The 25,765-nt window shown below is 59.2% G+C and overlaps 2 protein-coding genes and 1 long non-coding RNA gene across 12 annotated transcripts in view; 1 reads left to right on the top strand and 2 right to left on the bottom strand.

The window, feature by feature from the left end:
• Positions 1 to 1,035: 1,035 nt before the first annotated feature.
• RNPS1 (RNA binding protein with serine rich domain 1) lies at positions 1,036 to 10,476 on the bottom strand. Of its 5 annotated transcripts, none has more exons than XM_086691544.1 (8): positions 10,380 to 10,476; positions 7,091 to 7,278; positions 6,698 to 6,853; positions 5,873 to 6,064; positions 5,441 to 5,543; positions 5,016 to 5,169; positions 2,432 to 2,573; positions 1,036 to 1,940 (listed from the first exon to the last, which is right to left on the bottom strand). In XM_086691544.1, the coding sequence occupies exons 2-8, from the start codon at positions 7,159 to 7,161 to the stop codon at positions 1,841 to 1,843; spliced, it is 918 nt and encodes a 305-aa protein (XP_086547670.1). In that variant the 5' UTR covers positions 7,162 to 7,278; positions 10,380 to 10,476; the 3' UTR covers positions 1,036 to 1,840. The 5 variants fall into 5 exon arrangements, with proteins under 5 accessions (XP_086547670.1, XP_086547672.1, XP_086547673.1 ...); XM_086691546.1 differs by having other exon boundaries at positions 10,284 to 10,408; XM_086691547.1 differs by lacking the exon at positions 10,380 to 10,476 and adding an exon at positions 9,988 to 10,120.
• A 1-nt stretch (position 10,477) lies between these two features.
• Positions 10,478 to 15,759, top strand: LOC147573209 (uncharacterized). Of its 4 annotated transcripts, none has more exons than XR_015245300.1 (3): positions 10,478 to 11,109; positions 12,778 to 12,825; positions 13,800 to 15,759. It is a non-coding gene; the product is annotated as an uncharacterized LOC147573209 (long non-coding RNA). The 4 variants fall into 4 exon arrangements; XR_015245298.1 differs by having other exon boundaries at positions 10,478 to 11,530; XR_015245301.1 differs by lacking the exon at positions 12,778 to 12,825.
• Positions 15,760 to 17,217: 1,458 nt separating this feature from the next.
• ABCA3 (ATP binding cassette subfamily A member 3) overlaps positions 17,218 to 25,765 on the bottom strand; it is a 45,803-nt gene continuing 37,255 nt past the window's right edge. For all 3 annotated transcript variants that reach the window (XM_086691536.1, XM_086691538.1, XM_086691537.1), the window contains exons 23-33: positions 24,357 to 24,561; positions 23,807 to 24,026; positions 23,364 to 23,522; positions 22,492 to 22,664; positions 21,921 to 22,049; positions 21,646 to 21,840; positions 19,875 to 20,062; positions 19,233 to 19,403; positions 18,765 to 18,955; positions 18,551 to 18,624; positions 17,218 to 18,108 (exon numbers count right to left, since the gene is read on the bottom strand). In XM_086691536.1, coding sequence (XP_086547662.1) covers positions 17,977 to 18,108; positions 18,551 to 18,624; positions 18,765 to 18,955; positions 19,233 to 19,403; positions 19,875 to 20,062; positions 21,646 to 21,840; positions 21,921 to 22,049; positions 22,492 to 22,664; positions 23,364 to 23,522; positions 23,807 to 24,026; positions 24,357 to 24,561 — 1,837 coding nt within the window. In that variant the 3' untranslated portion in view covers positions 17,218 to 17,976. The remainder of the gene's footprint in view (positions 18,109 to 18,550; positions 18,625 to 18,764; positions 18,956 to 19,232; positions 19,404 to 19,874; positions 20,063 to 21,645; positions 21,841 to 21,920; positions 22,050 to 22,491; positions 22,665 to 23,363; positions 23,523 to 23,806; positions 24,027 to 24,356; positions 24,562 to 25,765) is intronic.

Below are 25,765 nucleotides of genomic sequence, written 5' to 3'. Positions count from 1 at the left end.
AGTGACGCTAGGTGGCGGCGCGGCAGGAGGGCTGGCGTGGGCCCGTCTGGGACGAACTCTCCTCCCAAACCCGGAGGCCACCGCGCTCTCCTCCACCCACGTCTGAACCCCTGGGAGGCTGGCACGCTTCCCACGCTGCCCACCAACCAAAGCTAAGGTCAAGTCAGCGACAGCTGCGGATGGGGGGTGGGGTGACTGCACGACCAAGGGAGGGTGTGAGTCCCGGAGTCGGTCGTGAGCTTGGTCGTGAGCTTGAGGCCGTAAGGGCCTTTGCGGGTAGCAGCCCCAGCCATCCCGGCAGGCGCAGCAAAGGCAAGCGGATTACGCCAGGGTCGTTTCTCAAAACCGCCCCCCTGCGGAGCCCGAGGACTAAGAAGGGTGCCACGGGGCGGGGGTGAGGTGGAGGCGGTGCTGGTGGGCAGAAACAGGTGCCCTCACACTGTTGACAGGACCGCGGTGCCACCGCCTCCTTGACAGCAAAGGGAGCACCTGATTTTATTTGCTCTGTCCTGCATTCAGAAACACCGAAAGGGTCCCCGCTCAACACTGGTGTCCCCTGCCGGGTAGGAAGCCACTGTGCTGCCTGGCAGGAGGTGGTCTCGCAGACATCCCATTTGAATATGGACGCAGGAAGGGCCAAGTTCAGGGCTGGGTGACTGAAACCTCAATTTTTTACAGTTTCTAAGTCTTCGTTGTGACACAACCGACTTTTGAGGTGGAAAACCGTTTTTTCATTATTTCGTGGCTGACTAACATAGCAGCAGCCAAGGAGGTCGGTTTCTGGTCAAGCAAAATGCCAAGCTCCTGGGAATATAAGGTGATAAGAGCATCTCTCTCTCGGTGCAGGTCAACCCACAGAATCTGCCCAACTCCCCGGCGTGCTGACCGGCTGTTCTGCTCAGACTCTGGAAGTGTGCCTGCGGAAATGAACCAAGACGCGGTCGTGTGTTTTCAGTGGCTGAGTTTTTAGCTTCAGAAGTGAAGCTGTTTCTGGGGTCACAGACAGGAAGGGGGCAGCGAAGCCAGTACTCAGTCTGCAGTCTAATCCCGTTTATTCAACACAATCCCTTCACTCTACACAACAAAGTACAAACACAACAGCGCCTAAAATGCTACAAGTTACAAAACTCAAAACAACAAATTTATAGTACTGACTGTACAATAAAAGCCAAAAAGCAATGTACACATTGCCACGGTAACCTGCGAGACCACAGTGAATGACAGGTACAAGGGGGGGGGGGGGGGTCCTCGATGGCCCTGTGGAGCTGGCTCTCAACTTGTTCACCGAGTGCAGAGAGAAAGGGAGCCGCGGGATGTGGTGTGTGTGCATGAGTACGTGTAAAACCAACCATTTCCGGTGATGAACACAGGGTGTCTGACTGTAGATATCGGAGGAGGACCGGAGCAGGGGGAGCAGGGCCAGGCCAGCAGGATCAGCAGCCGCACGGAAAGCAGGCCCCTTCCTGAGGGACCCCGCAGACCGGCAAGCTTGGGCACGACCAGGCCACTGGCCCAGCCCCCACCCCCGGGCTGGGGCCGCACTGCCACCCGGAGCCCTGCGTTGTCCCTGCTGGCTTTGCCACTGAATGGACTCTGAGGAACTGCGAACGTGGGAGCTTTCTAGCCAGAGACCTGGCGGGCGTCTTTACAGGCACAACCCCAAGCCACTGACGCTCCTGCAGCTAGAACTCTGCCTTCAGAGGAAACGCCTCAATCGCCGCCTTCGAAGCCTGCCCTGAGTGAGGAATTTCTCTCCTACCAATCCTCCTGCCGCTACACAAGTGACCGAACTGAAGTGGACGGGACAGAAGTTCCAGGGTGCAGAGCTCCGGTGGCCTGCTTATCGGGAGGAGTTGGAGCTGGACCGGCTCCTGTGGCGGCGGCGGCCGGGCGAGCGGGACCGCCGGCGCACCGGGGACCTGCGTCTCGGGGAGCGTGACCTGCGGGGAGAGGAAAGACCAAGTCAGACGCCAAAGCTGGCACCACAGACACAGCTCCGCATCCCCGGCCGCGGGGCGAAGCTGGCTTCTGGAAGGAACGTTCTGTGAGTTGCACACGTCAATGCTCTAAGCCAGGATGGCTCTCTGACAGCACCGCCTGGGAGCCCTTCCTTCCTGAGGGCCGTGCACGGGGCGGCTCAACACCACCAGCAGAGGAGGGCCGTGCTCTGGCCTCTGCCCAGGGACAGCCCCTCCCTCACCTGACTCAAACTCCCCTCCTGAGCCTTTCCTGTCCTGTTAGCTAGGAAGGGGACAGGACCCAGACTCCAGGAATAGTGGTGCCACCCGCAGCGGTGCCCCCATAGGGCCGTCCCATGCCAGCCCATAGGCTGAGCAGGGCTCCAAGGTCAGCACTATCATGCTGTGTGTGTAAATGAAACAAACCCACACAGGCCTCAAGCAGTCCTCTGGGAGACTCCAAACAGACCTACCTTCTTCTCATCCGTGGGGGCGACCGACGCCACATGGGAGGTGGAGGCAGCATTCTCCTGGGAGGGCTGAATCTCCTGGGCGGTGGCCTCGGCCATGGGGCCAGCACAGCGGTGGCGGTGATCTCCTGGCCATCGATTTGTCCTGTTGAAAAAAAGATCAAGTCACAAAATATCACACCCAGTCACTACTGTGGGAGGTTTGGCCAGGAAACGTGCCTATAGCGTGGAAGCGAAGAGGGAACTCAGTCTCGAGGCACCAAGACCCCTCATGCACAGCAGCCACCAAGGGAAGTGCATCCAAGTGGACACCCGAGCCTGTTCAATGATGGGGAAGGGCTGTGCCCTGACCTGAGCCGGAAGGTGGGCCTAGCACTGAGCTGCCTCCTCTAGAAGGTTGGGAGGGACAGGCAAGAGGAGGGGCAGCACTGTGGGGGCTCTGAGGGAAGCAGATGGGGTGAAATGTAAGAGATCCAGAAGGACTGCCCTCGAAGACATGTGGCCTCTTAGCCAGGGGGCCTGGCCCCCTCTCCCGATACCCGCCATGGAGATACTTTCCTCAGAGGGCTCCTCCCACGGGACCAGAAGGTGGCCTCTGGCTGCTGGGTCCCGACGAGGGCAGTGTCCACTGTAAATGGGCCGCCGGGTCACTACAACGTGGCGGTGGATGGGGTGGGAGGGATGATCGGCACCCGTTTCTAGATGAGCTATGACTGCATCGTGGCTCGGGAAGAAGAAAGTACTACTGGGGAAGGGGAGCAAAACCAAACCAAGGTTCAGCTGTCAAGTCTGTCTTCAGAGCGTGGAAAAAGTGACTTGGGGAGGGGACTCTGAGTGCAGCCACATATGTGAACGTAGCCGATGAGAACAGTGAAGGGAGGCGGCTCAGGATGGAGGCCAAGGAGCCTTCAGGGCCTCAGAAAAAGCAAGCAAAGGAGACCAAGGCGCAGACCCAGGAACCTCAGGGGAGCACGCACCCTGGCCCAGTCCAGGGACCGCTCAGGGGACCGAGCACAGCCCTCGTGTGCCCTCTCTCATCTTCTCAGCTCCTACCCTCAAGGCGACGGCAGAGATGGCAAGGAGGTGGCTCAGGCATGTAGACCTGTGTTCAGAACGCACTCACGAGACTTAAGTAAACGCAGCCTAAGGCACCCCCTGCCTCCGCATGGCCCATTGCCAAGGCCAGCCCAAATCAGGAACGTCAAGGACACCGATCATACAGCAATGAAGACAACTCTATCTTCTGGGCAGCTGCCAGGAAAGGCCAAGCTCTTCCACATTCCTTCTGGAGCCAGCACGGAGTTGCTCCACTCGATGGGGCGCAGTACAGTATGTGGACACACACACAGATCCTACCAGAATCTTAAAAAACGTGGGCTACGACCATGCACACCCTGGACGTGGCCGAGTGTCCTGAATTCTTAGGAAGTGCTCCAGCTCTCAAAGACACATGTTTGACAGTCTCTAAAATGAAGGTGTGGTTAAGATCAAGAGGTGGTGGGCACAGTTCATGACAAACTCCTAAAAAACTTCAAAGGGAGCGACTGGTTGTTTTAGGATTTATTTTGAGAGACAGAGGGGGGCAGAGTGAGCAAGAAAGAGAGAGAGAGAGAGAGAGAGAGAGAGAGAGAGAAAGAAACCCAAGCAGGCTCCTCACTGTCAGCACAGAGCCCGACACAGGGCTCGGTCCCACGAACTGTGAGGTCACGACCCGAGCCAAAATGAAGAACTGGACGCTCAACCGAATGAGTCACTCACGCGCCCCTCAAAGGGATTTCAGTAGACTGAAGACAGCTAGCTTAGCGTTAAGGGAAAGTTCCTAGTGTCCAAGCTCCATCAGGGGTCCAGGAAAACTAGCCATCACACCATTACACTATTTTTCCAGGGGGTAACAGGCTTCTGAGGACTCCAAGGTTCTGGGGTGTTCAGATTCTTCCCTGCGTGGCCAGATACCCCATGCACAGTGCTGTGGACGGAGCCAGCTCTCGGCCCCAGCTGCGTAGATTAGAAGAGCAGCGAGCTGGGGCAGAGACCGATTCCACGCTCTTCAAAGACACAGACGTGAAGACAAGATGGAAACCGGCCATCCAAAACTATTCACAAGTGCTCAGCCGCTGTCAAAACCATTCTGCTCAATACAAAACAGCTATAAATGTCACAAATAGTTACGATACAAGCTTGAGGGAGATGGGTAAAATGTATGAATTCAGCAAAGTAAACCTAAAAATGCTGAAATGTCAGCATAACAGAAGATGACTCTCAGAGAGAACTAGAGAAAACACTGCCATACAAAAGCCAAATGCTGCATTATTCACATTCATAATATTGTATAAGATAAACCCCTTCGTTCCTTAAGTTCTCACAGATTGGAAAACTCTAAAGATGTTAATGTATTCATTTTTGCTGAAATTTTCCCAAGAATGATATCTCATCAGCTTGTTTTTGGTGAACACACCCCCACTGGTCAAGGATGGAGTCGGGCAAGAGCTGCAGGGAGCTGGTGGAAACTGGTCTGAAAGGTCCCTCCGCTGGGCCGAGGCCAGCCTCGCGCAGGGAGCAGAGAGGGGGCGCAGGCAGGGTCACCCACCTCCATCCATGTGCTTCAGAGCCTTCTCGGCCTCGTCCGGATTCTCAAACTCCACGTACGCGTAGCCTTTAGACAGGTGGGGGTGCATCCTTTCCACAGGCATGTCAATCATTTTAATTTTCCCGTAGGTGGAGAATATCTCCATGATGTGGTCCTAGAGGAAAGAAGGGTCACTCTGATGTGCACCCACCAATTACCCGTGTGGGAGCTGAGAAGTCACCCCATGACGATGACAAGCTAGGCACCTGGGGCGTCTCTCTCACACGGAACAACTCGGATAAAGGACTCCGTGCTCCCGCCAGTGTCCTCAGAGCCTATGTTCTCGGTTATCTCCAGCAAAGGCCAGCTTCTCTGGTTTTCCATTTAAAACATTTGCAGAAGAGACGTGGCCCCTCTGCCCACTGGACAGATCTGAGATCCCTCACCTTGGTCACATTCCTAGTGAGCCTCCCGATGTGCACTTTGGTGGGTTTAGGGGAAGGACTCCGCCTTTTCCTTTCCTTTTCATCTCTTTTGGGTGGTTTGGATCTGATTGAAAAAACACAACAACAGAAACAATTTCTGTCAAGTCAAAAAAATTTTTTAAGTGGGGCTGCTAAGTGCTACTGTTGAGTTTTTTATAAGGCAGCTTTCCCTACCAGTTCGTGTATATTCCTGTTATCTCTGCCTCAGAAATCCGACTAAGTAAGACACAGACTCCTCTACAGGCTACTTTTATAACAGCTACTGTCACTTTATAGTCCCCAGTTTGCAAACTAAGTTCCCAGATGACTGACAAGTTTTGGGGCAACCCCTCCAAACCAAGACCCCCCACCCCCAGCCCCCGCCGTGGGAAGCGGTGCCGGAAGGGAGCTTACTTGGAGCGGGAGCGCCTCCTGTTGTCGTGCCTGCGTCGAGAAGGACTCGGCGAGCCAGACGAGCTGCTGGAGCTGGAGCTGCGGGAGGTGCTGGAGCTTCCCGAGCGGCTGGATGCGGAAGAAGAGCTCGAGCCGCTGCTCGAGCCAGTGCTGGTGCTGGAGCCCGAGCTGGAGGTAGAGCTGGACCGGGACCTGACCAGGGAGACAGAAGTGTCACAAGCAGCAGCGGAGGGGAGCCTCTCTCCCCAGCAGACGCAGACGAGCCTGTACGTGCTCATGCTCCCAAGAGGCCACCGCTGTCCTCATTATTTTCCAACCTCCATGTCGTCCCCCCCACCCCGGGGGGGGTGGGGATGATATCTACCCCAGCCTTCTCTAGCCAAAGCCCCTGGCAGGGACAGAAAACAGCATTCAAACTGCGCAGGGGCAGGAAAGGAAGGAGCCGCTTCCTAGCCACACAGAAGCCTTGACTGCTGGGAGGTACAGAAAGAGCCTGCAGGTCAGAACACCAATCCATCCTGGAAGGTGGCTACCGAGGGGCTCGGGCTGGCGCTCAAGTGAAGAAATGCAAGCTTTAGGCTCGGGCAATCCAATCACAACTAAAGAAAAAAAGCACTTGAGAGAAAAATCTACCCTCAGATGTCTCATTCTTTAACACCATCCTCCATAGGGAACCGGAGCAAACCCCAAAGCATTGTGCTACAGTTAAGGCCTTTATTAACAATCTCACAATCTTCTGTGTGAATAATTCGGACTACAGAGCAGTGGGCAGGCTCAGCGGACAGAAAGGGGCGTGGCTCTCAGGGCCCCGCCCCGCGGCCCCACCTGGTGCTGCTGCTGCCGCTGGAAGCGCTGCGCCTCTTCCGCGTTTTCTCCCTGCCCCGGTCCTTCTCACTAGACTCCTTGGTGGCCCCTTTATCTTTAGAACGATCCTTGGACTTCTCATCAGAGCGGTCTTTGCGTTTGGTAGGAGAGGGAGCCCTGGATGGTGAGGAAGAGTGTGAGATCACGAGCCCCTCTGACCAAACCCTGAAACAACACTACCCAGGAGGGGATCCAAAGGGCTACAGAGACCCCAGGTGATCACAGAACAAAACGATCTGTGGCTTAGGACACTTCACTGTAGAATGTGAGACATTTCCAATCTTCCCCTTTCTGAGGGTCCCTAGTAACGAGCACCCCCAAAGTAGCACTAGAAAAATCTGACAGAAGGATTACCTAGTGCTGGACTTTTTATTATTTTCTTTGACTCCTAGCAAGCTCTTCTTTTTCACTCCTGATAAATCCATTCTCCCCTTCTGAGGTGTTCAAAGCAGCAATGGCGGCCTCACTTATCTGAACTCTCACTTCTAACTCGAGTCTGAGAAACGATCCCTAATCGATTGCAATTTACGCCAAAGTGCAGCCTAATAACAAGATAAAAGGATTTACAGAGTGAACGTATTGGCAAGGCAACAAATTCGCTTTGCAGTCAAAAGGCGAGCACACGAGAAGATGGCAAGGAACACAGTGAGCAGCGAGCGTCCACAAAGCCAGGAACACACAGGGACCTCTTCCATTTCCTTGGGGAGGGTCCCACCCCCACAGGTAGACCCTCACTTCAGTTTGTGGTCTTTTCCTTAAGGAAACGGTGGTGGCGCCCGTCACTGTGATTTTACAGGAGGCACAATACCCATTTTGCACTCAATGGTTTGATGAGCCCTCTACCGCCCCCCCCCCCCAATACCACAGCACCACATTTGCATGCAGAACAGAAAAAAACCCCAAGAGTGGCTCTCCCGAAAGGGTTACTGGTGTGGTCAGATCTCTTGTTTAACTGCTGTAATTTCCTCGTAGGATACTTTGGATCTAGGCTACGACTGGAAGCAAAAACCATTTCAAAAGCGACAGGTAGCATCAAAACATTTAATACCCAAATGCAAACAAATAAAATGTTCCCCTATGAACATTTAAAAAGCAGTCATTGCATGGTGCGCCTGGGGGCGGAGGGTTCAGTCAGTTAAGCCTCCAACTCTTGATTTCGGCTCAGGTCATGATCTCAGTTTGTGAGACTGAGCCTGCATCAGACTCCTCGCTGACAGTGGAGGGCCTGCTCGGGATTCTCTTTCTCTCTCTACCCCTCCCCTGCTCTCTCTCAAAATAAATAAACTTAAGAAAAAAACCCAAAAAAGAGTCACTGCAAATGCAACTTTAGTTAATGATAGGCAGATAGAAGTGTTACACCAGAGGCTACAATGTACTTCAAAAGATAATAAAAATATTGACGCGTAAAAAGCAAATGTGGTAGAAATGGGACTTGTACGATCTAGGTGGTGGTTATGAGGGTAGTCACTGCAATTCTTTTAACTTTATGCTTACATTTTTTCCCCAAAATCACATGCGTGTGTGGGGGGGGGCACTAGAACTGGATGGCACTGCTCATAAAGGTTTAACAAAGTGTCTGGATTGCAGCATGTGCTCAATAAATGGTCATTAGTACCATTAGTGAGTGTTACTTAGAACAAACTTCAATATTTGCAGTGAGGTTTTCTACGATTTGCTTGAGTTGCAAGCAAAGGTCTCAGGTACTGGTCTCCACTACTCCTAGTTCCTCTTCCTCAACAGCCTGTAAGTAACCTGGACGCAGCAGCCAACTGGGATCCTGTTTCACGCTGTGTAGGGGTGCCCAAGATCCTGAATAAATTCTGTGACTCCAGAGTGAAGGCCAGCTTCAGATGATCAGATTAGAGCAGAAGCAAGCAGAATTCCACCTTTGCTGCTCTTTTCCAAGCTGATAACGTCGTTTAAGATGTTCTGCCTTAAAACAGTAAGGTGCTATGGGCACTGAGCAAGCAACACTGGAGAAGCTCAGTGTCCTCCGACAAGCGGGAAGTGTAATTCACTGGTTAAGCGTCCGGAGTCAGTGTATCTGTTTAATTCAGAGCTTTGCTGTGTGACCTTGGGTAAGTCACTTAACCGTTCTGAGCCTCAATTTCTCAAAAGCATTATAGGGACAATTACAGTTCCTACACCTCCGTAGTCACCAAGATCATTAACCAAATTTATTACTCATGAAAGATACTTGGCACCTAGTTAAGGCTCAATCAATGTTAGCTTTCCTTAGAAGAAAGGGACGTTTTTCCATGTTTGGAAGCTTTTTCCCCACGTGAACTCTGGTCTCCCAAAGTCACACATAATCTCTTGAATGCTCACCAGGGGTCCCTGAACCACCCGGTCAGGATCACCAAGTGCAGTACTGTCCAATAGAAATAGAGTGTGAGCTAAAATCCTAAATCTTCTAGCAGCCACATTAGGTAAGTTAACAGATGAAATTGACTTTCAGTAATACAGTGGACACGCTATACCCCAAATGTTATCTTTTCAACATACAATCAGTATAAAAACTCATTAGTGAAATATCTGCACCCCCACCCCCCACTAAGACTTTAAACCCTTCAATTTGGCCTAGGTGTATTTCAAGTGCTCCGTAGGCACACGTGACCGCAGACTCCCGCGCCGCCTCCCCCCCCCCCCCCCCCCCGTGTGCTCGGTGACAACAAGCACCACCGGAATTCTTAAACTCTACGAATTAAGAACCACAGGCTGAGCGAACACTTTGCTGGGCGTGGCCGAGTGCTAGAAAGCAAAGATTGAGGCTCTCTGTTCACACAAGTTCAGGTAACAGCACAGGACCTTGGTTACCTCCCCCATCCTCCGGAAAGGTGCGCGTCCAACAGCCAGAGAGAGAGAGAACAATTAGTTAAACCTCGAGCAGATGGCGTTTCGGCTCAACTCTTCAGAGCACCTTCCCCATTTAAAAGCACATTTTAGGCACAATTCATGCGAAATAAAAGAAAAAGCCACGACTTCCCTTCGTGGACTTGAACCTTCCCGTAACCTCCCTTGTGGGGGGTAACCCGTCCAACGGAGCTGCATGACATCAGGGGCCGTATCTCCAAGGACTCGCGCGGAAAACGGCACCCGGGAGCCTGGTAAACGGCCGTGGAGTCATGTCTGAATTAATGGCCTCGAAGGGAGGCTCAGCCGGTCTCCCAGGGCACCCCACCAAAGCCACTCCGCACCCACTGGCACGGGCCCCACGCGCGACCTCGCCGCCCCCGTCCGCGTTCACTCACAACTCCCCAGTCCAGGCGCCGGGCCGCGAGCGCTTCCAGGGCAGGGCCTGGCGTTGCGGGCCTGGGTCTCCAACCCGGCGAGAGAGCCCCGAAGGCGGAAGCCGCGCTCCCGGCTGCTCCGAGTCCCGCGGGCCTAGCAGGGCCCGCCGCAGAGGGGGACGATCTGAGGCGCCCTTCCGCCCGCCGCGGCCCCGACCACTTCCGGGCCGCGGCCTCGGCGCCTCCCACTCCACCCGCCCCGGGCCACACTCTTTCTTCTTAGACCCGGTGCCGCGCCGCCAGGCTGCCGTCCCTACCGAGAGGCCGAGGAGCGGGCCGGCTCCACCACGCGCCCCGCCGAGCTTTGCGGGCGGTCCCCGGAGCTCGGATGGGGTCGGATGCCCCCAACTTACATCTTCCCGCCGCCGCAACCTCCTCCCGCTCTCCTCAGCCGCTAAGGCCGGCGCCGCTCTGGCGTCAGGGTTAGGGAGCGGGAAGGCGCCGCTGTCGGGCGCGCAGCGATGACGTAGAGCGCTCTAGCCAATGGGCGCGAGCGAGGGGAATGTTAAAGGGCCACGGCCGTTTTTGGCGAGCCGCGTCGGCGACTCTTGCTCTAGCTCCCTTTCTGAGGAGGTGTCTGGGACTGCCAGGGGCTGGCTGCACGCCTCAGGGGGCCGGCTGATTGTGGGACCGCGGTCGGCAGGGCCGCGCCGCTGGGGCAGCCCCCGGGGCGGCGCGGAGGGAGTTAACGCAGTGGCGGCCTTGCCCCAGCCCTCGCGCGTGCGCACTGGGCAGGCGGCGGGTCTGGCGGTAGCCCAGGCGCGCCACCCTTGACCCCTGTGCTTCGCACGCTGTGCGGCCGGCTGCTGGACCGAGGGCGGTGCGGGCGCTCAGGCTTCTGGCTGCGGGCCATGGGGGGTCCCGCGGGGCTCAGGCGGCTCAGGGGCCTGAGTGGGTGCGGGGCTGGGTTCTTGCGGTTAAAAACCACGTAAGGTGGGCGGAGTGACCGTGCGGACGCCGCTGCTGCGCGGATGGAGCTCGGCCGGGTTCCGAGCCTAGACGGGGGACAGTGCGACCGTCACGAACTGGGAGCGAACATCAGGGTAGAAGACAGGATGCGGAGGGGGAAGCGCCTCCGAGGAGGTGACACTGCGGCTGAGACCCGAGGGGGAGGGGGCGCCCGGCAGAGGGAATAGCCGCGCTACGGCGTTGCAAGAAGGGAGGGGAGGCCAGTGTGGCGGCTCGCAGGCCAGGCTACGAAGGTGGAGTTCAGCGGTGGTGGGGCGACGTGGAGGATGTGCAACATCCGGCGCCGAGGCTTCTTCACTCTGGCCGGTGAACAGCGCAGGCAGGGAGGCAGTCAGCCTTCTGGCAAAGCAGTGGCCCGGGCCCAGGCAGGAGGCTGGGAGAATAAAACCCGGCGCCAAAGAGGCTAGGGCTTTCGGGTTTTGTTCCCCACGGGGCCGCCAGCGTTCCCCCACCCATGTCCGGCAAGCGGTTGTTACTGCATGACCCTTGGTGGGAGCAAGGAAGGTGCACCCCGCCCCAGACGTTGTCCGAACAGGTAGGTGCATCAAGGAAGAGAAGAGAACAGATCGAAATCGGATCTTTCTGGAGAAAGGAATCACTGTGATTTGGACTAACCGCTAGGACAAGGACAGGGGAGTCCAGGTTGCAGCTTGGTGACCAGACGGTTGGTGCTGCAGACGCTGTCTGCACGTCATTGTTCTCTGCGCTCTGTGGTTTTCCCAGCCTGTGGATGGTGGTGCCTTTCCCTGTCCAGCCAATCTGGCCCCATCCGGAGGTTGTCAGCTGTGCCCCAACACCTTCACCCCGGGCTGGGGGGTGTCTCAGAGTCACGGACAAAAGGGAGCCCGGAAGGAGCAGCCCCCTCCTGTGTCCCTTCTGCTAAGGCACCAACACATTTCTAGGGGGGATGTGTTGGCAGGCAGGCAGTCAGTCCGGTGCAGGGGCCTCCCTTTGGATTTAGATTTGCCCTGGTGTGGTGGGGGTGCATTTAGAGCATTGAATTCTCTACTGTCATTGTCACATCTGCCATGGCCACGCACGGAGGAGTGAGTGGAACAGAGGGCAGCCCTGGCTCTGCCCTGCAGCCGTCAAGGGGCCCAGAGGGTCAGCACTGGGGACAGGGTGGCCGTGGCAGCATGTCGGAGCCCCACACATCCTGGGCCCACCATCAGTGCATGCCCAGGGCCGCACCGGCACCCTAGGTGGGGAGAGAGTGGGCGAGCAACCCCACCTTGGCAAGGGTGGGAACAATTCAGCCGGGCAGCCAACCCCCGCTACTTGTTAAAAAATGAGCGGAATGCTATAGTTTGGCATGCATATAAATTTTAACACGTTTTATGTTAAATCTAAAAGCATGATTTATTCATACACATGAATTTAATCAAGTTTGTTTCTAAATATTGCTGATTTTTGTTACCAAGTGTGTTATCAGCTGTTGAGCTTTAAAATTTGAGCATCTTTTGCCGTTTTGAAGATGAACAGAATGTGTTCAGAAGAAACATAAGGAAATAAATCTGGAGGCCGCCTGCCCCCTGGCCTTCCAGGAGTTCTGGCTTCACCCTTCTTACACCCCTGTGCCAACTTACTGAGGCCGTGGGGGCTGAGGGCTGGGACGCTACGTCCTTTGGGGACCTCGGGAGGCCTTTGGCCCAGGTTTGGTGGAGGGGGGTGGGGCAGGGCTCCTGGAGACTGCATTGGGCAGCCAGCCCCAGGCCTGGAGCACTATACCACAGGCATCTTTCAGGCTTTGCCAGTGTCCTGAGCCCCTCCCTTCCCTTCCAGGGTCGGGGGCCACCTGCTGGCATGTGGCGCTGCTCTCCATTTGGAAACGTACCCTTGTCAAGACAGAATATTCCCTCTGCCTTCATTCTCTGTGGGCCTCTGCAGTGCTTGCCCTTGGAGGCTGGTGACCGGGGACACGGAGAGGGTTCAGTGGTAGTCTGGATGGTGCTGGAGGTCACAGTGCGCCATCCGGGAGCCTCAAGTAGGCATTGCATCCCCAAGAAAGGACTCCTACCTACCGCTGAGAGTCCCTGCACCAAGGACAGGGGTGGCCTGGCCAGGTAGAACAGAAGAGTTTGGGTGGAGTCAGCATCTTTCAGGCTTTGCCAGTGTCCTGAGCCCCTCCCTTCCCTTCCAGGGTCGGGGGCCACCTGCTGGCATGTGGCGCTGCTCTCCATTTGGAAACGTACCCTTGTCAAGACAGAATATTCCCTCTGCCTTCATTCTCTGTGGGCCTCTGCAGTGCTTGCCCTTGGAGGCTGGTGACCGGGGACACGGAGAGGGTTCAGTGGTAGTCTGGATGGTGCTGGAGGTCACAGTGCGCCATCCGGGAGCCTCAAGTAGGCATTGCATCCCCAAGAAAGGACTCCTACCTACCGCTGAGAGTCCCTGCACCAAGGACAGGGGTGGCCTGGCCAGGTAGAACAGAAGAGTTTGGGTGGAGTCAGGGAGGCGGTGATGGCTCGGTGGCCTTGAGGGAGGCATTAGAAGAGGAGGCCTGGGTCTCTCTGTGGAGGTGAGAGCCTGCAGCCCCTGCAGGAGCCCAGGAAGAGGCACTGGCTGGTCCTTCTCAGTGGCCAGGCTGGGCCTTAAAGGGTCAGACAGCCAGCGAGGGTCTGGAGTTGTGGGGAGCCTCTCTGGCTGCAGGCTTGTGCCTCTAAGGTGTGGGTTGTCGGGTCCTGAGACCTCTCCCATCTCCCTGCCAGCAGGTGACTCTGGACTCTTCTGGGGGTGGCTGAGCAGTGAGCTGGGGGCTTGTGCTGGTTTTCATGCCCAAAGCCCCATGTTCATTTCTGCCCCAGGGAAGTCAAGGATAGTGTGCCTGAGCTGGGGCGGTCACAGCTGTGCGCGGAGCAGTGGAGCTCGTACGCTGCATCGTTGGCGGACCTGTGGGCCGTGTCGCAGTGTCGACTGGGGCCAAGATGGCTTGGCCCTGCTCCCAGGACCTACGTTGTGCCATCCACAGCCAGCCTTCTTGGGACTTCTCCAACCCTGCAGGTGTCTGATGCCAGCATCTGTGTGGTGTAGGCCGGGCCCCAGGAGCGGGGCCTGGGCAGCCCTGTGTGTTGAGGAAGGAAGGCAGGGCCCCCGCTCCCCGGGCCCGACCCCGTAGCTTCAGCTCCTCATGCCTGTTTGAGGACAACACCACGTGGGCCTATCAGGTGGGGATGGGACTCCAGGGCCCAGCGCCCTGCTTCCTGGTGCTCTCCTGGGAGGGCTGCCGGGGTCGAGACCTCTGCCTTGTCGCGCCTTCTCAGGCAGCCTCTCAACCTACCTTCCCTGAGCCCCCTCGTGCAGGGACCCCAGGGGCTTTGCTGTCCTTTGGGAAAGGGAGATAGGCTTCAGGGACTCGAACCTCCCAGGGTTTGGAGGTAGACCTGAGCCGGGGTTCAAGGAAGGCACCTCGTGTCTGCCGAGTGGGATATCACACGTGGCCCGCTTGCCTCAGCTGAGGGGTGGAGTGAGCAGCCTAATCCTTACTTTGGTTTTGGGGGGAACTTTTAGAACCTCTGTGGCCACCTGTTTGCTGCAGGAGCCCCTCTGGGTCCAGATAGAGCCCAAGCTGTCTACCCAAGAACGTCTCTTGGTGTGCAGGTAAGGGCCACAGGGTCTGGGTGAGCACAGGTGGCCCTCCCTTCTCACTGACCAGTCTGTGTGGGGGCGGGGGGGGGGTGGTCTCAGAGGACCTGGCTGGCCTACGCCATCGATGTCGTGCTGGTTCCCAGAAGCGAGCCGAACAGCAGCTGGCATGGGGTGTCCTGCAGATGCCATCGCCAAATCTGTTGCCCTGGCTGGTGGTCTAGCCCCGGGCTGGCCTCTCGGAAACCTCCCCCCTCACCTCCAGGTTCTGGCACTGTGGGTGTCCGGGCTGACTGCTCTGGGGCACTGGGACGTTGCTGTCTCTGTGGTCAAGGGACTGACTGACTTCAGCCCAGGCTCACGTGAGTCCAGGCTGGACCGGACGGGCTGGCTTCTCTCCCACCTGCGATGTGTGGTCATCCCCAGGCAGCTTGCGGCCACCCTTGGACCAGCCTTCCGGCCTTCCTTCCAGCTGCTGGCCTTGGCTCACTCCTTCTTCTGCCCTGGTCCTGTCAGCTGCTTTGTGAGACAGGGCTGAAGGTCCCTGAGACTGAGGTGACCTTCGCTCCTCCTGGAGTCCTGGATTGAAGATCTGGATTGGCGTTTGCCCAGCAAAAAAACCTGTCCAGTTTGTTTTTCTGTGTCCCTGCGACCATAGGGTCAGGGACACCATGGGGGGCAGGGGCTGGGCCCTAGGGTAGGGTCACTTCTGCTAGCCTGTGGGTCTTCCTAAGTGAGGTGGGGTCTCGCCAGCTCAAGTGGACCATGAAGGCACACTTGTGGACCCCTTGAGGATGCGAACCTGCACACTGCAGTCGTGGTGGAGACTGGGATCGTGTCCTGGGACCTGGCTCTTATCTGGGGTACCCAGCTAAATAAAGGACCCTGTGTCCCGGCTCCCTCTCCCTGGAGCAGCCATGTGCCTGCGTTCTGTGCAACAACGTGGACGCAGAAGCACATGACATCCGGGAGCTGTGTCCTCCTCCCGTCCCCCTGCTGCTTCTGTCTGAAGCCTCAGGGTGACCTTGAACCCAAGAGCAGAGCTTGAGGGAGGCCTGCACCTGGACAGAGCAGGCAGATGGAGGCTGGCTTCCTGAGGCCTTGTCGGCGACAACACCCAGACCACTGTCTCTGGACTTTGTACTTGACCGAGAAATAAACGCCTGTCTGGTTTCAAAGCTGCTGGGACTGGGCCTTCTGATGTGCACAGCAAGCCGGCTGCAGTCTCCATTCCACAGGAGTGGTTTCTGGGGCCTGGGGGTGGGGTCCCCTCACCCTGTGACCTGCTGCCTGGCATTCTTTCCCCACAGGGAAAGCAGTGGATGGGGCTCGGCCTAAGCCCTGCCCCCAACAGGGTCTGCCCAACCCTCCCTGTGGAGCAGCCCCCTCTAACCTCTGAGTGCAGGTGTCCTGCCGAGGGGCAGTTCACGGTCTGTGTTTCGGTCAAGCCACACCATCGGACGGGGCAGGATCTTACACAGGCTTGCTCTCGGCCCTCACGTCGGTGTCCGCCCCTTGGGAGCCCCTGACCAGGCCCACGGGGTAGGCGAGGTGCGACCTTGTCTTCTGGGTCTGCTGATGAGCTGGGGAGGGGCAGGGGTCCAGCAGATGCAGCAGCTGTTTGGGACCAGCATGTCCAGGGACCCTCTGGGCCCCAGGGGCTGGGGGAGAGCAGATGGGCTGGTGGGGATGAAGCAGGCCAGCTCTCCTGTCGGGGTGTCCGTGGTCCTTCCCCCTCTCCCCTGGGCCCGGAGCTGCATCAGTTCAAACCAAATCAGGTGGGCTCCAGCCCCGGCTCCTTGAGCTCTACTGCTAGGTTTCCAGTAGCCTTGCAGATGACTTGGGGGTGCCACGGGGACCCCAAAAGTGGTGCCCCTTCCTGCTGCTTCTGGGGTCCCTTCTCCCTAACTGCAGTTGCCAAGCTCTATGCTCCTCCCGCTGCCCCCCCCCCCCAGGCCTGGTGTCGGGCCACAGGCCCACCTCCCAGAACACACCTTCTGTGGGGCTCATCTTAGACCACACTGACCCCCGAATTTATTTTTTTATAATGTGGAACTAAATGCTGATGGTGTAAAGAATTCCAGGGGGAACAGAAGAGCTGGAGGCCACGGGCAGCATTCACAGACCTCCAGAGGCCAGTAAAAATGCAAACGGGAAACTCCTGAAGGAGCCACGGTAATGAGACAGGTCTTCCCTAAAACTGAATTCTGCGGGGGGGGGGGGGGGGGGTGCGGTGTCAAAAGGACATTTAGAAAACCGTCAAGAAATAAGAGTAAAAATAAAAAGGGAGCTGTTGTGGAGGAAGAATATTCTGGAAAATGGCCTAAAACCCACAAGGGGCCCTCGAGTCAGAGCCCTGCCCACCCCCGCCCCCCCAGCTTCCCCCTCTGCCCCGCTGCACTCGCGCTTCCTCGTGTAGACCAAGGGTCTGTCAGGTGCCCATTTAACCTGCTTTGGCACTGGCAGGTCTGGCTTATTCCTCCAGCTCCTGGTGGTGAGTTCTGGAAGTTACCACGTACCTGGCAGAAACGAGCTCTTGCTTTTTTGTCCGTGTGAAACCTGATGTGGGAGGCCCGTGCTAGGCCTGCAGGCCAGTGACCGGGCCCGTGACCCCCACCTCGTGTGACTCACAGACGTGGCCATGTTCCCTCCCAGACTTTATTTTCCGCACAGAGTCACCACGCGGTAGGTGCACCCCTCCACAGACAGTCACTCGGTCCTGCCCCGGGCCCTGGCCGGCCTCCCGCGGGCGGCTTCTCAGGAACCGTCTCGGGACGAGGGACCGCCTTCTCCCCTGGCCCCGGCTGACTCTGGAAGACGCCGGTGGGATGGGGCCGGCCGGCCGGGCGTGGCGTCCGGGCTGTGTGGCGCAGTGACTCCCGGGACCCCCCCCCCCCCGCCGGAGCCAAGGCCGCGGTGCCTTGTCACAGCCAGCACCTCCGTCGTGGACGGCCACGGGCGGCTTTCCCTCTGCTCTGGGCAACCTGGCGAGCCCTGCTGCCCGCTGCCCGGCAGACTTCCCGTTTCACCCCCGGGGAGGCTCCGTGCCATGTGCGAACGTGGGGGTGTCCCGCGTGCTCTCGTCGCGAGCACTTCAGCTAATTCAGCCCCTTCCTGAGCGGCTCTCTGCCCAGAGACCCCCAGGCGTGCCCGCGCGGGCTGCTGGACCGCTCCTGGCCGGGCCCCGAGTTCCAGAGAGGGGGTTCGGCGCCTGCCTCGGACATGGACGTTCGCGTGCCGGTTTGCAGCGTGACAGCGCCGAGGCCCGGTCCCTACTGTGCCTCGATTCTCGTGTCCGTTACAGAAAATAGTGATTAGAAATAAAGGTGCAGGGTAAGATGAACCGGGAGGGAGGGGACGCCTGCCTGGGCGCCCGCCTGCCCCGCCCCTGCCGGCTCCTCAGGGCCCCTCATCCTCGGCGGGCGGCTGCAGGTGCGCGAAGCTCAGGAACACTTGCTCCAGGGAGATCTGGCTCACGGAGTAGTCGTCCACCGCGTACTTCTCCTTGGCCTTCTCCAGGACACCAAACACCTTGTGGGAGCAGAAAGGCTGCTGCCAGCAAGCCCAGGGTGGGCTCCTCGGCTGGTGTGCGAAGTCCTCTGGCCACGGCGGCCGTAAGGCTCCCAGAGGTCCCAGCTCTGCCCCAGCCTGGTCCCCGGAGCACCTGCAGGGAGCAGCCAGCCCTTCGGGGAGCAGGGGGCTGTGCCGCACGGCGGGGGGCCGGGCCTCCCCCAATCTTGCCAGCTCAGAGTGTGACCCTGGGCAACATATATCCTCTTTGCGGGTCAGTTTCCTTTTTTACGCCGTTTTTTTTTCTGACTTAAGTGAACCTCCAGACCTAGTGGATTTGGGGGTGCAAGCTAGAGCAGAAAATGACTCTCCTCTTTGGAAGGAGCCTAGAGGCGCCACAGAAGGAGTCATTCCTGGAAGGGCCTTCCCCAGCCCCAGCTGTGCTGGCAGGGCCCACACTCACCTTGGCCCAGCTGAGGTCCTCCCCGGGCAGGTGGTAATGGACCATCCCTTGGTGCTCATCCTCCAGGACGCTGCCTGCACGAAGGAGACACCGTGTCCCCGTGAGGGCCTGGCTGTGGGGGCCAGGGGAGAGCTGCCCGCGACCCTGGAATCACGGCCCTCCTCCTGGGGGTCGTGGGCCCGGGACTCAGCAGGGAGGAGGCACGGAGACACACCTGGGAAGGTCAGGTTCACAAACGCCTTGAACTCCTCCAGGGCCTCCTGCCGCCCTTCGCTCCGGACCTTGGCCCGCAGGGAGTAGCCGCTGCCAAACTTGCTCTTGAGGTGCTGTGGGCTGCCCAGGCACTTGAACTGGCCCTGCACCATGATGGCCAGCCGGGTGCACAAGGCCTCACATTCTTCCATGCTGGGGAGAGGGGCAGAGGTCTGACACGGGGCCGGGGGCGCTGATGCCTGCCTCCCACGTCAAAGGCTCATGTGGGCGGGCTGGTGTTGTCGGCGAGATCGAGCTGTTCCTGATTCCCGTGTTCGGAGGGTGGGCCACACGGTTAAGCCCGGGGACTTTCGTCACAGATTCTGAACCAGCTGCTGGCTGGTCGTCTGTCCACCCGGCCCCACCCAACCCACCCCTTCCACACCCCCATTCTGGCTCTTCCATCGACCCCTAGAGACCCCGGCTCTACCTATGGGAGGTGATGACGATGGCCTTGCCCGACTCGCGGGCCCGTGCCACGGTGTCCCAGAGCAGGCGCCGGGCCACGGGGTCCATGCCGGTGGACGGCTCGTCCAGGAAGATGACGGAAGGCTCTCCGAGCAGAGCAACGCCGGTGCTCAGCTTTCGCTTGTTGCCACCACTGGGGGCAGAGAGGGTGGGGTGAGACAAGGCTGACAGCACGGGCTCCCCATGTCCCAGCATCGGACAGGTCCCAGTGATTGCTGGGCGCCCCAGGTGAACAGGAATGAGGGCAGCATGATGCCTGCGAAGCCGACCTTGCAGTGTCAGAGGCCCCACGGAGGCCTCTGTGCCCAGAGGCTGTGCCCAGGGTGGTCAGCCGACACACCGTCTGCACTAAAGGGGGCCTGACAGGGGCCCGACGCCCCCTTACTAGTGGCCTTGCCTCCAGGCAGCGGGAATGGGCAGGGCAGCCCCGTTCCACCCGGCACTGCCTGAATCATGCCCCCCAGTCCGCTTTCAAAGCCACATCAACGGGTATGGGCTCTGGCCCCCGACCCGTTTGGCTGCCCCCCCGCTGTATCGTAAGGGAGACTCCAACTCTGCCCTGGGCAGACGTGGGGCAGGGAAGGGGACCCGAGCGCAGGCACACCTGTATGTCCTGACCAGCTTGTTGGCATGAGGCTCCAGAAGCAGGCCCCGAAGCGTGTTCTCCACGCAGGCGCCTATGTGGCGCTCAGGGATGCCCCGGAGCCGGGCGTACATGACCAGCGTCTCTCGGCCCGTCATGTGGTCCAGCAGAGCGTCGAACTGGGGGCAGTAGCCGATTCGCTGCCGTACCTGGAGGCAAGATGCGGCAGGTCAGAGGGGGGGTCCCCCAGGCTCCGCCCAGCAGGTGTGTCTATGGCCACCATGGCTCACGGCCAGGATGCTGCGCTCTGTCAGGGACACGGGACGTGCTTGGCCGGCTCGGGGAAGCGCACCTGCCACCCCACACCGATGGCGCAGAGGTGGGCTGGGGCCTAGGCGACCACGGGCGCGTGGGTGGGGTAGTGAGGACACGCGCTCGTCGCTGTGAGAGTATCTGCCGTGCGACAGCTCATCCACCCATCAGGCATGTAACGTGTCTCAGGCCTTCCTTTCTTCTCTGATGGAGGGCACGTTTGCTGGCGACACCTTTGGGGTGGCTTGTCACCCAGTCAGGTGATGCGGTGGCAGGGCTCTGAGCGGTGGGCCCCGTCCAGCAGAGCCAGGGCCCCCTGGGGCCGGCACCTTCTCCCGGACCACTCTGGCTGGCGGGGGACCGTGGATCCCAGACACGGGATTTCTTTCTCCTCGCCTTCCTGGCCATTTCTAGGCTTCCAGAACCTGTGTTCAGTCGGCCTGGGAATACTCTCGGCCACTGCCCCGTCAGTTAGTACCTTCCCCGGAACTCAGACTGGATGTACCCAAGAGTCCCCTCCCTCCCCAGCCTCTGGGTCACATTTATGGTTTTCTCTTGCCCGCGTATGTTTCTAATCTCGCTTATTCCCTTCACCATGGCAAACACAGACGTTTTATGACCTGGGCCTGGCGGCTGCACAGCTCAAGCAGTGGGCTTGCGTCTCCTGCGGGCACCTGTGTGTGCGGGTTCTAGGCACGGGCCTTGGTTTCTTGGTGTGTGTGCACTGCTTGTGGGCCCTGAAACACTGTGTGGGGCTTCTTGGGGTCTGGAGAGGAAGGCCTTCTTCCACACGGTGTGGGCTGTGCTCTGGGGGCAGGGCAGACCAGAAGCCCCCAGGACACGCAGTCGCCGCCAGGCACGGACTCTTCTCTGTTCCTCGCCTCGGCACACAGAACCTTCCACCCAATCCCCAGCGGTAGAGGCAGTGGGAGGGCAGCCTGGATCCTCCTCACCTGGCCCCACGTGGAGAAGTCTCCTGGGACACCCCTGCCACGGGGGGCACAGGCCTCAGTTTCTCCCCTTTACCCGGCAAGGCCCCGAGACCCAAGCCTAGGGAACACAGCATGCCCTCTGCAGAGCCGGGTCACGTGCTGTCTCTCAGGGCTCACAGATCTTAGCCGGGGCTCCTCACTGAGCATCGGGCTCTACGATGCTCTTAGCAGTGTGCTTTGGTGAACTTTTACCCGGCTTTGGTGCAATACCTGGTCTGAACAGCCCAGGGCACCACTACGATAAATCTGTGCGCACAGGCTGCAAACCGCTGTGAACTCAACGTGCCCGGGTCCAGAGAGCGGCTTCTCAGAGAGAGCCCGGACCTGGCTGCCAGCCCGGCCAGGACAAGGGGGGGCGGCTCTTCTCTTCCTGTCCTGTCTCCCCCTCATTGTTTGCTTCGCTCTGGCTCCTGGTCACTGCCTTGTGAACTGTGAGCCAGAAACGAGCCCATCCCTGCTTCCAGGGTGCCCCGTCTTCCCACACCCACCTTCCTGATTTCCGAGCTGATGCTGTAGCCCCCGACAAAGGCGTCCCCAGAAGTGATGGTCTCCTCCCCGGTCAGCATTTTGAAAGTCGTGGTTTTCCCAGCTCCGTTGAAACCCAGCAAGCCGAAGCACTCTCCTTTCTGGACTGCGAGGGAGATCTTGTCCACGGCAAGCAGGGGCGTCCGCTGCTCGTATACCTGCGGGGCACGGGCACTGAGGCCTGGAGGCAGCGGCACAGGGGTGGAACTCAGGGAGTGGGGGGCAGAGGGGGCCTTACCTTGGAGAGCTCCTTGATAACCAGAGGAGTGTCCAGCAGGGACTCCAGGCTGGGGGCCAGGACCCGGTTCCTCTCGTCCACCACATCCTGGTCCTCGGGAAGTGCCGATGTCCGAGAGTACGCTTCCGTCTGATCGTTCCAGAGAAAGACCGCACCCGTGAGTTCCGGCTCAGGAGGTCCTTCTCCACGGGACACAGGATGGGGGTCTCTGAGACTGCTCAATATAGGGACTCGGGACTTTCACAAGGATGGCTGGGTGGGCCCGGGGCTGACACTGGCATCGAGGGGAGGCTGACGGCCAAGGAGAAAGGCCTGTGCAGGACGCACCGCGAAAGCCGTGACACTTGGCTGAGGGGGTGCGTGGACGCGAAGTCCTTCCCAGAGGGGTCTTCACGTCAGAGCACCATCTCGCCCTGGGTTCACGTGTGTGTCCAGTGCAGTCCCGCGGGTTTTGTTTGTGGGGTGGGGTGTGTGTGGCAGACACGAGGGCCTGGATGCCTGCACCCTGCCGGGTGGCTGAGCCCCAGGCCCGTGGCGGCGGAGGCGTGGGGAGTGCCCGGGACCCACTCACCAGCGCCCGCCTCCTCCGGAAGGCACAGAGGCAGGTCTTCAGCCTCCACAGCGTGTCCGTCTCGACGAGGAAGAGCAGGCTGAGGTAGGCAAACCCGGAAGCAGCCATGGAGGTCACAAACCTGCCGACCCCCGGGGCGCTCCACGCGTAGAAGTTCTGCTGGTACCGGATGTCTGTGCGGGCGAGGGAGTGAGCGCTGAGCCTGGCCCCGGAGCGCTCTCCTGCCCCAGGTCCCGGCCTGAGCCCCTCTCTGGGCCCACGGGCACCTGCACACCAGCCCCTCGGCAGAGGCCACGAAGGCCCGGGACCCATTTGTCATCCTTGTCACTGCCCCTCAGAAGCCCCGGGGACTCCCCGCGTTTTGGGGCAGTTCTACCTTGCGAGGGGTGCCCGTGACAAGTGACCGGGTCACACCCTGGCTCACTCACACACCCCTTCCTCCCTTGGGGACGGCACTGGGATGTGAAGATGGGACACCTCCTCCCTGCCTTGCCATGGTCACAGTGGTGACAGCTACCACCGCCGAAGACAGCTCCAGGCACAGGAAGGGCCTGTGGGAGCCTGAAAGGTGGCTCCAGAAAGACGCGTCCATGTCCTAACGCCCAGAACCTGTGCACAACCCCACTCAGGAAAAGGGTCTTTGCAGGTGTAGCTTAGGGCCCTGAATCCAATGCCAGGCGTCCTTACAAGAGAAAGGCAGAGGAAGATTTGAGATACAGAGACGCTGGGCGGCGGCCACGTGAAGGCTGGCGCGCAGCCTGGAGGCAGCGCACAGGACTGCGGGAGCCCGGGCTGTTTTGCGGAAGGAGCCCCTCCGTGGGAACAAGCCAGGCAGGAGTGGGGAGGGGCGGCCGCGGGGCCCGGACACTCACTGTATTTCCGGCAGTAGTGTGCCGCGACCTCCGACGAGGTGCAGTATCGCCTCATCTCGAAGTTCTCGTGGAAGCTGCTGACGGCCATCCCCAGACAGTGGTTGGGCAGCACCAGGAACACGTGGTCCAGGGTTCTGGAAAGCTCTTCTAACTTCACCGCTGTGGGGAAGGGCACAGACGAGTGGGCACTGAGGGACGCAGGACACCCGCCCCCAGGACAGGTCCGCAGATCCGGAGGGTGTGTGGGCCGGGTGCCCAGCTGGGTGAAGCCCCCTCTTCCTTGGCCCCCTCCCCCCGCTGCCGAAACTGCCAGGCAGAGCCGCTGGCTGCCGGCCCAGTGGGACCACCTTTGGCAGAAGGGCCTGAGTATGGCCTGGCCCAGTGGCCACACTGGTGCCACCTGGCCCCCAGGCACCTGGGGGGGTTGTCTCTAAGGCCCCCACCTGGGATGCGCATGATGGTGACCACGAGGAAGGTGGCTATGCCCGACAGGATGTTGAATATGGTCAGCCTCGTGTAGGCAGTGGCCGCTCCCGAGAAGAAGAAGTTCATCAGGTACATGAGGGGGATGATGGCCCAGCCGTAGAGCATGAGCAGCAGGAGGGCATCGGCCATGTGGCCGTCGTGCGTGAAGGCGTGCACGTCAAAGGCCTTGAACACCACCTGCGGCAGCACAGAGGTAGGCGGTGCCTGGGGGCCCTGTCTCCAGGGTGGCTTTCAGCCCCGGGACTCCCCCCCCCCCCGATGACACCCCCCCTTCTCCCCTTTGCCGTTGGAGCGGTCACCAGGGCGCCCCGCGCCCGGACCTTGCCTGCCACTGTGGGATGAAGGCTGGGGGTGCAGACACAGGTGAGGGGTGCTGCCGGTGGGGTTCCCAGCCAGCGTCCCAGAACTGGGGCTGAGCTGCCAGCGCGGACCTGTGGTCTGCGCAGGGGCGCCAAGGCAGGGCCCCGGGACGTGCAGGGGAGGGTCCCGGCACCGCACAGCCCTCACCAGCAGCAGCAGACTGGGAACGAGGAAGGACATGAGGTCCCACAGCAGAGCGGAGAGCCAGAAAGTAGCCACGTGGACACCGCTCACAAACTGGACGTGCTTGGCCTGGACGGCCCTCTCGCTGACCGCCAGGATGGAGAACGTGCTGGCTAGGAATGCCATGGCGAAGAGCAAGTTGAGGGCAATGTCAAATCCCTTCCGGCTCCTGTGGAGCGGGGGGGACAGGGCAGGTCAGGGACTGAGCACAGTGAGTCCGGCCAGCATCCATCCAAAGCATGCGATGGAGGAGCCAGGCAGTAAAGGGGTTTAAGAGGGAATGCCGGAGCTGGGGGGGGGGGGGGGGGGGGGCGTGTCTCCGAGCCAGGAAAACCCCTCCCTGCCAGAACAGCTCCTCCTCTGGGCTTCCTGCCCCCCCCCGTGATGGACATACCACTCTCCCAGTCGCCTTCAAGCTGTCCCTGCATCCCCCACATTCCCCAGACACTCAGGCGATGGCCCCACCATCGCTGCCTTTCCCCCATCTCCTGAGGACCCCCTGCCTGGCTGGCCCTGCCCTTGGAGGACCCCATCGGCATCTGCATGGCTGCAGTGGTTCATTTCCCACCCCCCCATCAGGTGCATTCTGCATTAGGTTGCCAGCAACACCTTCCAGAAACCACCACTGATGGCATTACTCTGTTGCTCAGAAACCTCCTGGCTGTCTCAATAAGCAGGGCTTCAACACGTGGATGTTATTTGGCCAAAAAAAAAGAGGCAATTAAGTATCCACACTACAACGTGGATAAGCCCCTGAAAATAGAGAACAGCCGGTCACAAAAGGCCTCTTATTACATGATTCCATTCACATGAAACGTCCAGTACAGGCAAATCCATGGAGACAGGAAGAGAGTGGAGGCCATCTGCAAAAGGAGATGCGGGTGGGGGGGCAGGTGGCTGCTGGCGTTCCGGGGCTCCTTCAGGGTGTGATGGCCACGCAGTAAGATTGTACTGTGGTCCAAGAGGCACATGAAAAGGTGCACAACATCACTAACCACCAGGGAAATGCAAACCAAAGCCATAAGGAGAGATCCCCTCTCCCCGGTCAGAATGGCCAGCATCACCAAGAGAGAATGTGCTGGCGTGGATGCGGGAGAGGGGGCCCCTCGTGCTCTGCTGGCGGGCATGCAAGCTGGAACAGCCACTCTGAAGAGCAGTGGGCAGGCTCCTCAGAAAGTTAAAAATAGGGGGCGCCCGGGTGGCTCAGTCGGTTAAGTGTCCGACATTGACACAGGTCATGATCTCACAGTTCATGGGTTTGAGCCCCGCATTGGGCTCTGTGCTGACAGTTCAGAGCCTGCGGCTTGCTTCAGATTCTGTAACTCCCTCTCTCTCTGCCCCTCTCCCGCTCTCTTTCTCTCTCTCTCAAAAAT

Source organism: Puma concolor, chromosome E3, assembly GCF_028749965.1.
Source record: "Puma concolor isolate L17-30 chromosome E3, mPumCon1.1.hap2, whole genome shotgun sequence".
NCBI classification, from domain to species: Eukaryota; Metazoa; Chordata; class Mammalia; order Carnivora; family Felidae; genus Puma; species Puma concolor.
This window is presented reverse-complemented; position numbering and strand designations above follow the sequence as displayed.

Bases quoted from the DNA above. Each gene is read 5' to 3' on its own strand.
- RNPS1 (XM_086691544.1), bottom strand. From the start codon at position 7,161: ATGGATTTATCAGGAGTGAAAAAGAAGAGCTTGCTAGGAGTCAAAGAA. The intron at 2,574-5,015 runs GTGGGTGACCCT...TTTTTTCAACAG, and splicing joins TCTGAAGCACATGGATGGAG to GACAAATCGATGGCCAGGAG. The intron at 1,941-2,431 runs GTAGGTCTGTTT...CTCTCCCCGCAG, and splicing joins CCCCCACGGATGAGAAGAAG to GTCACGCTCCCCGAGACGCA.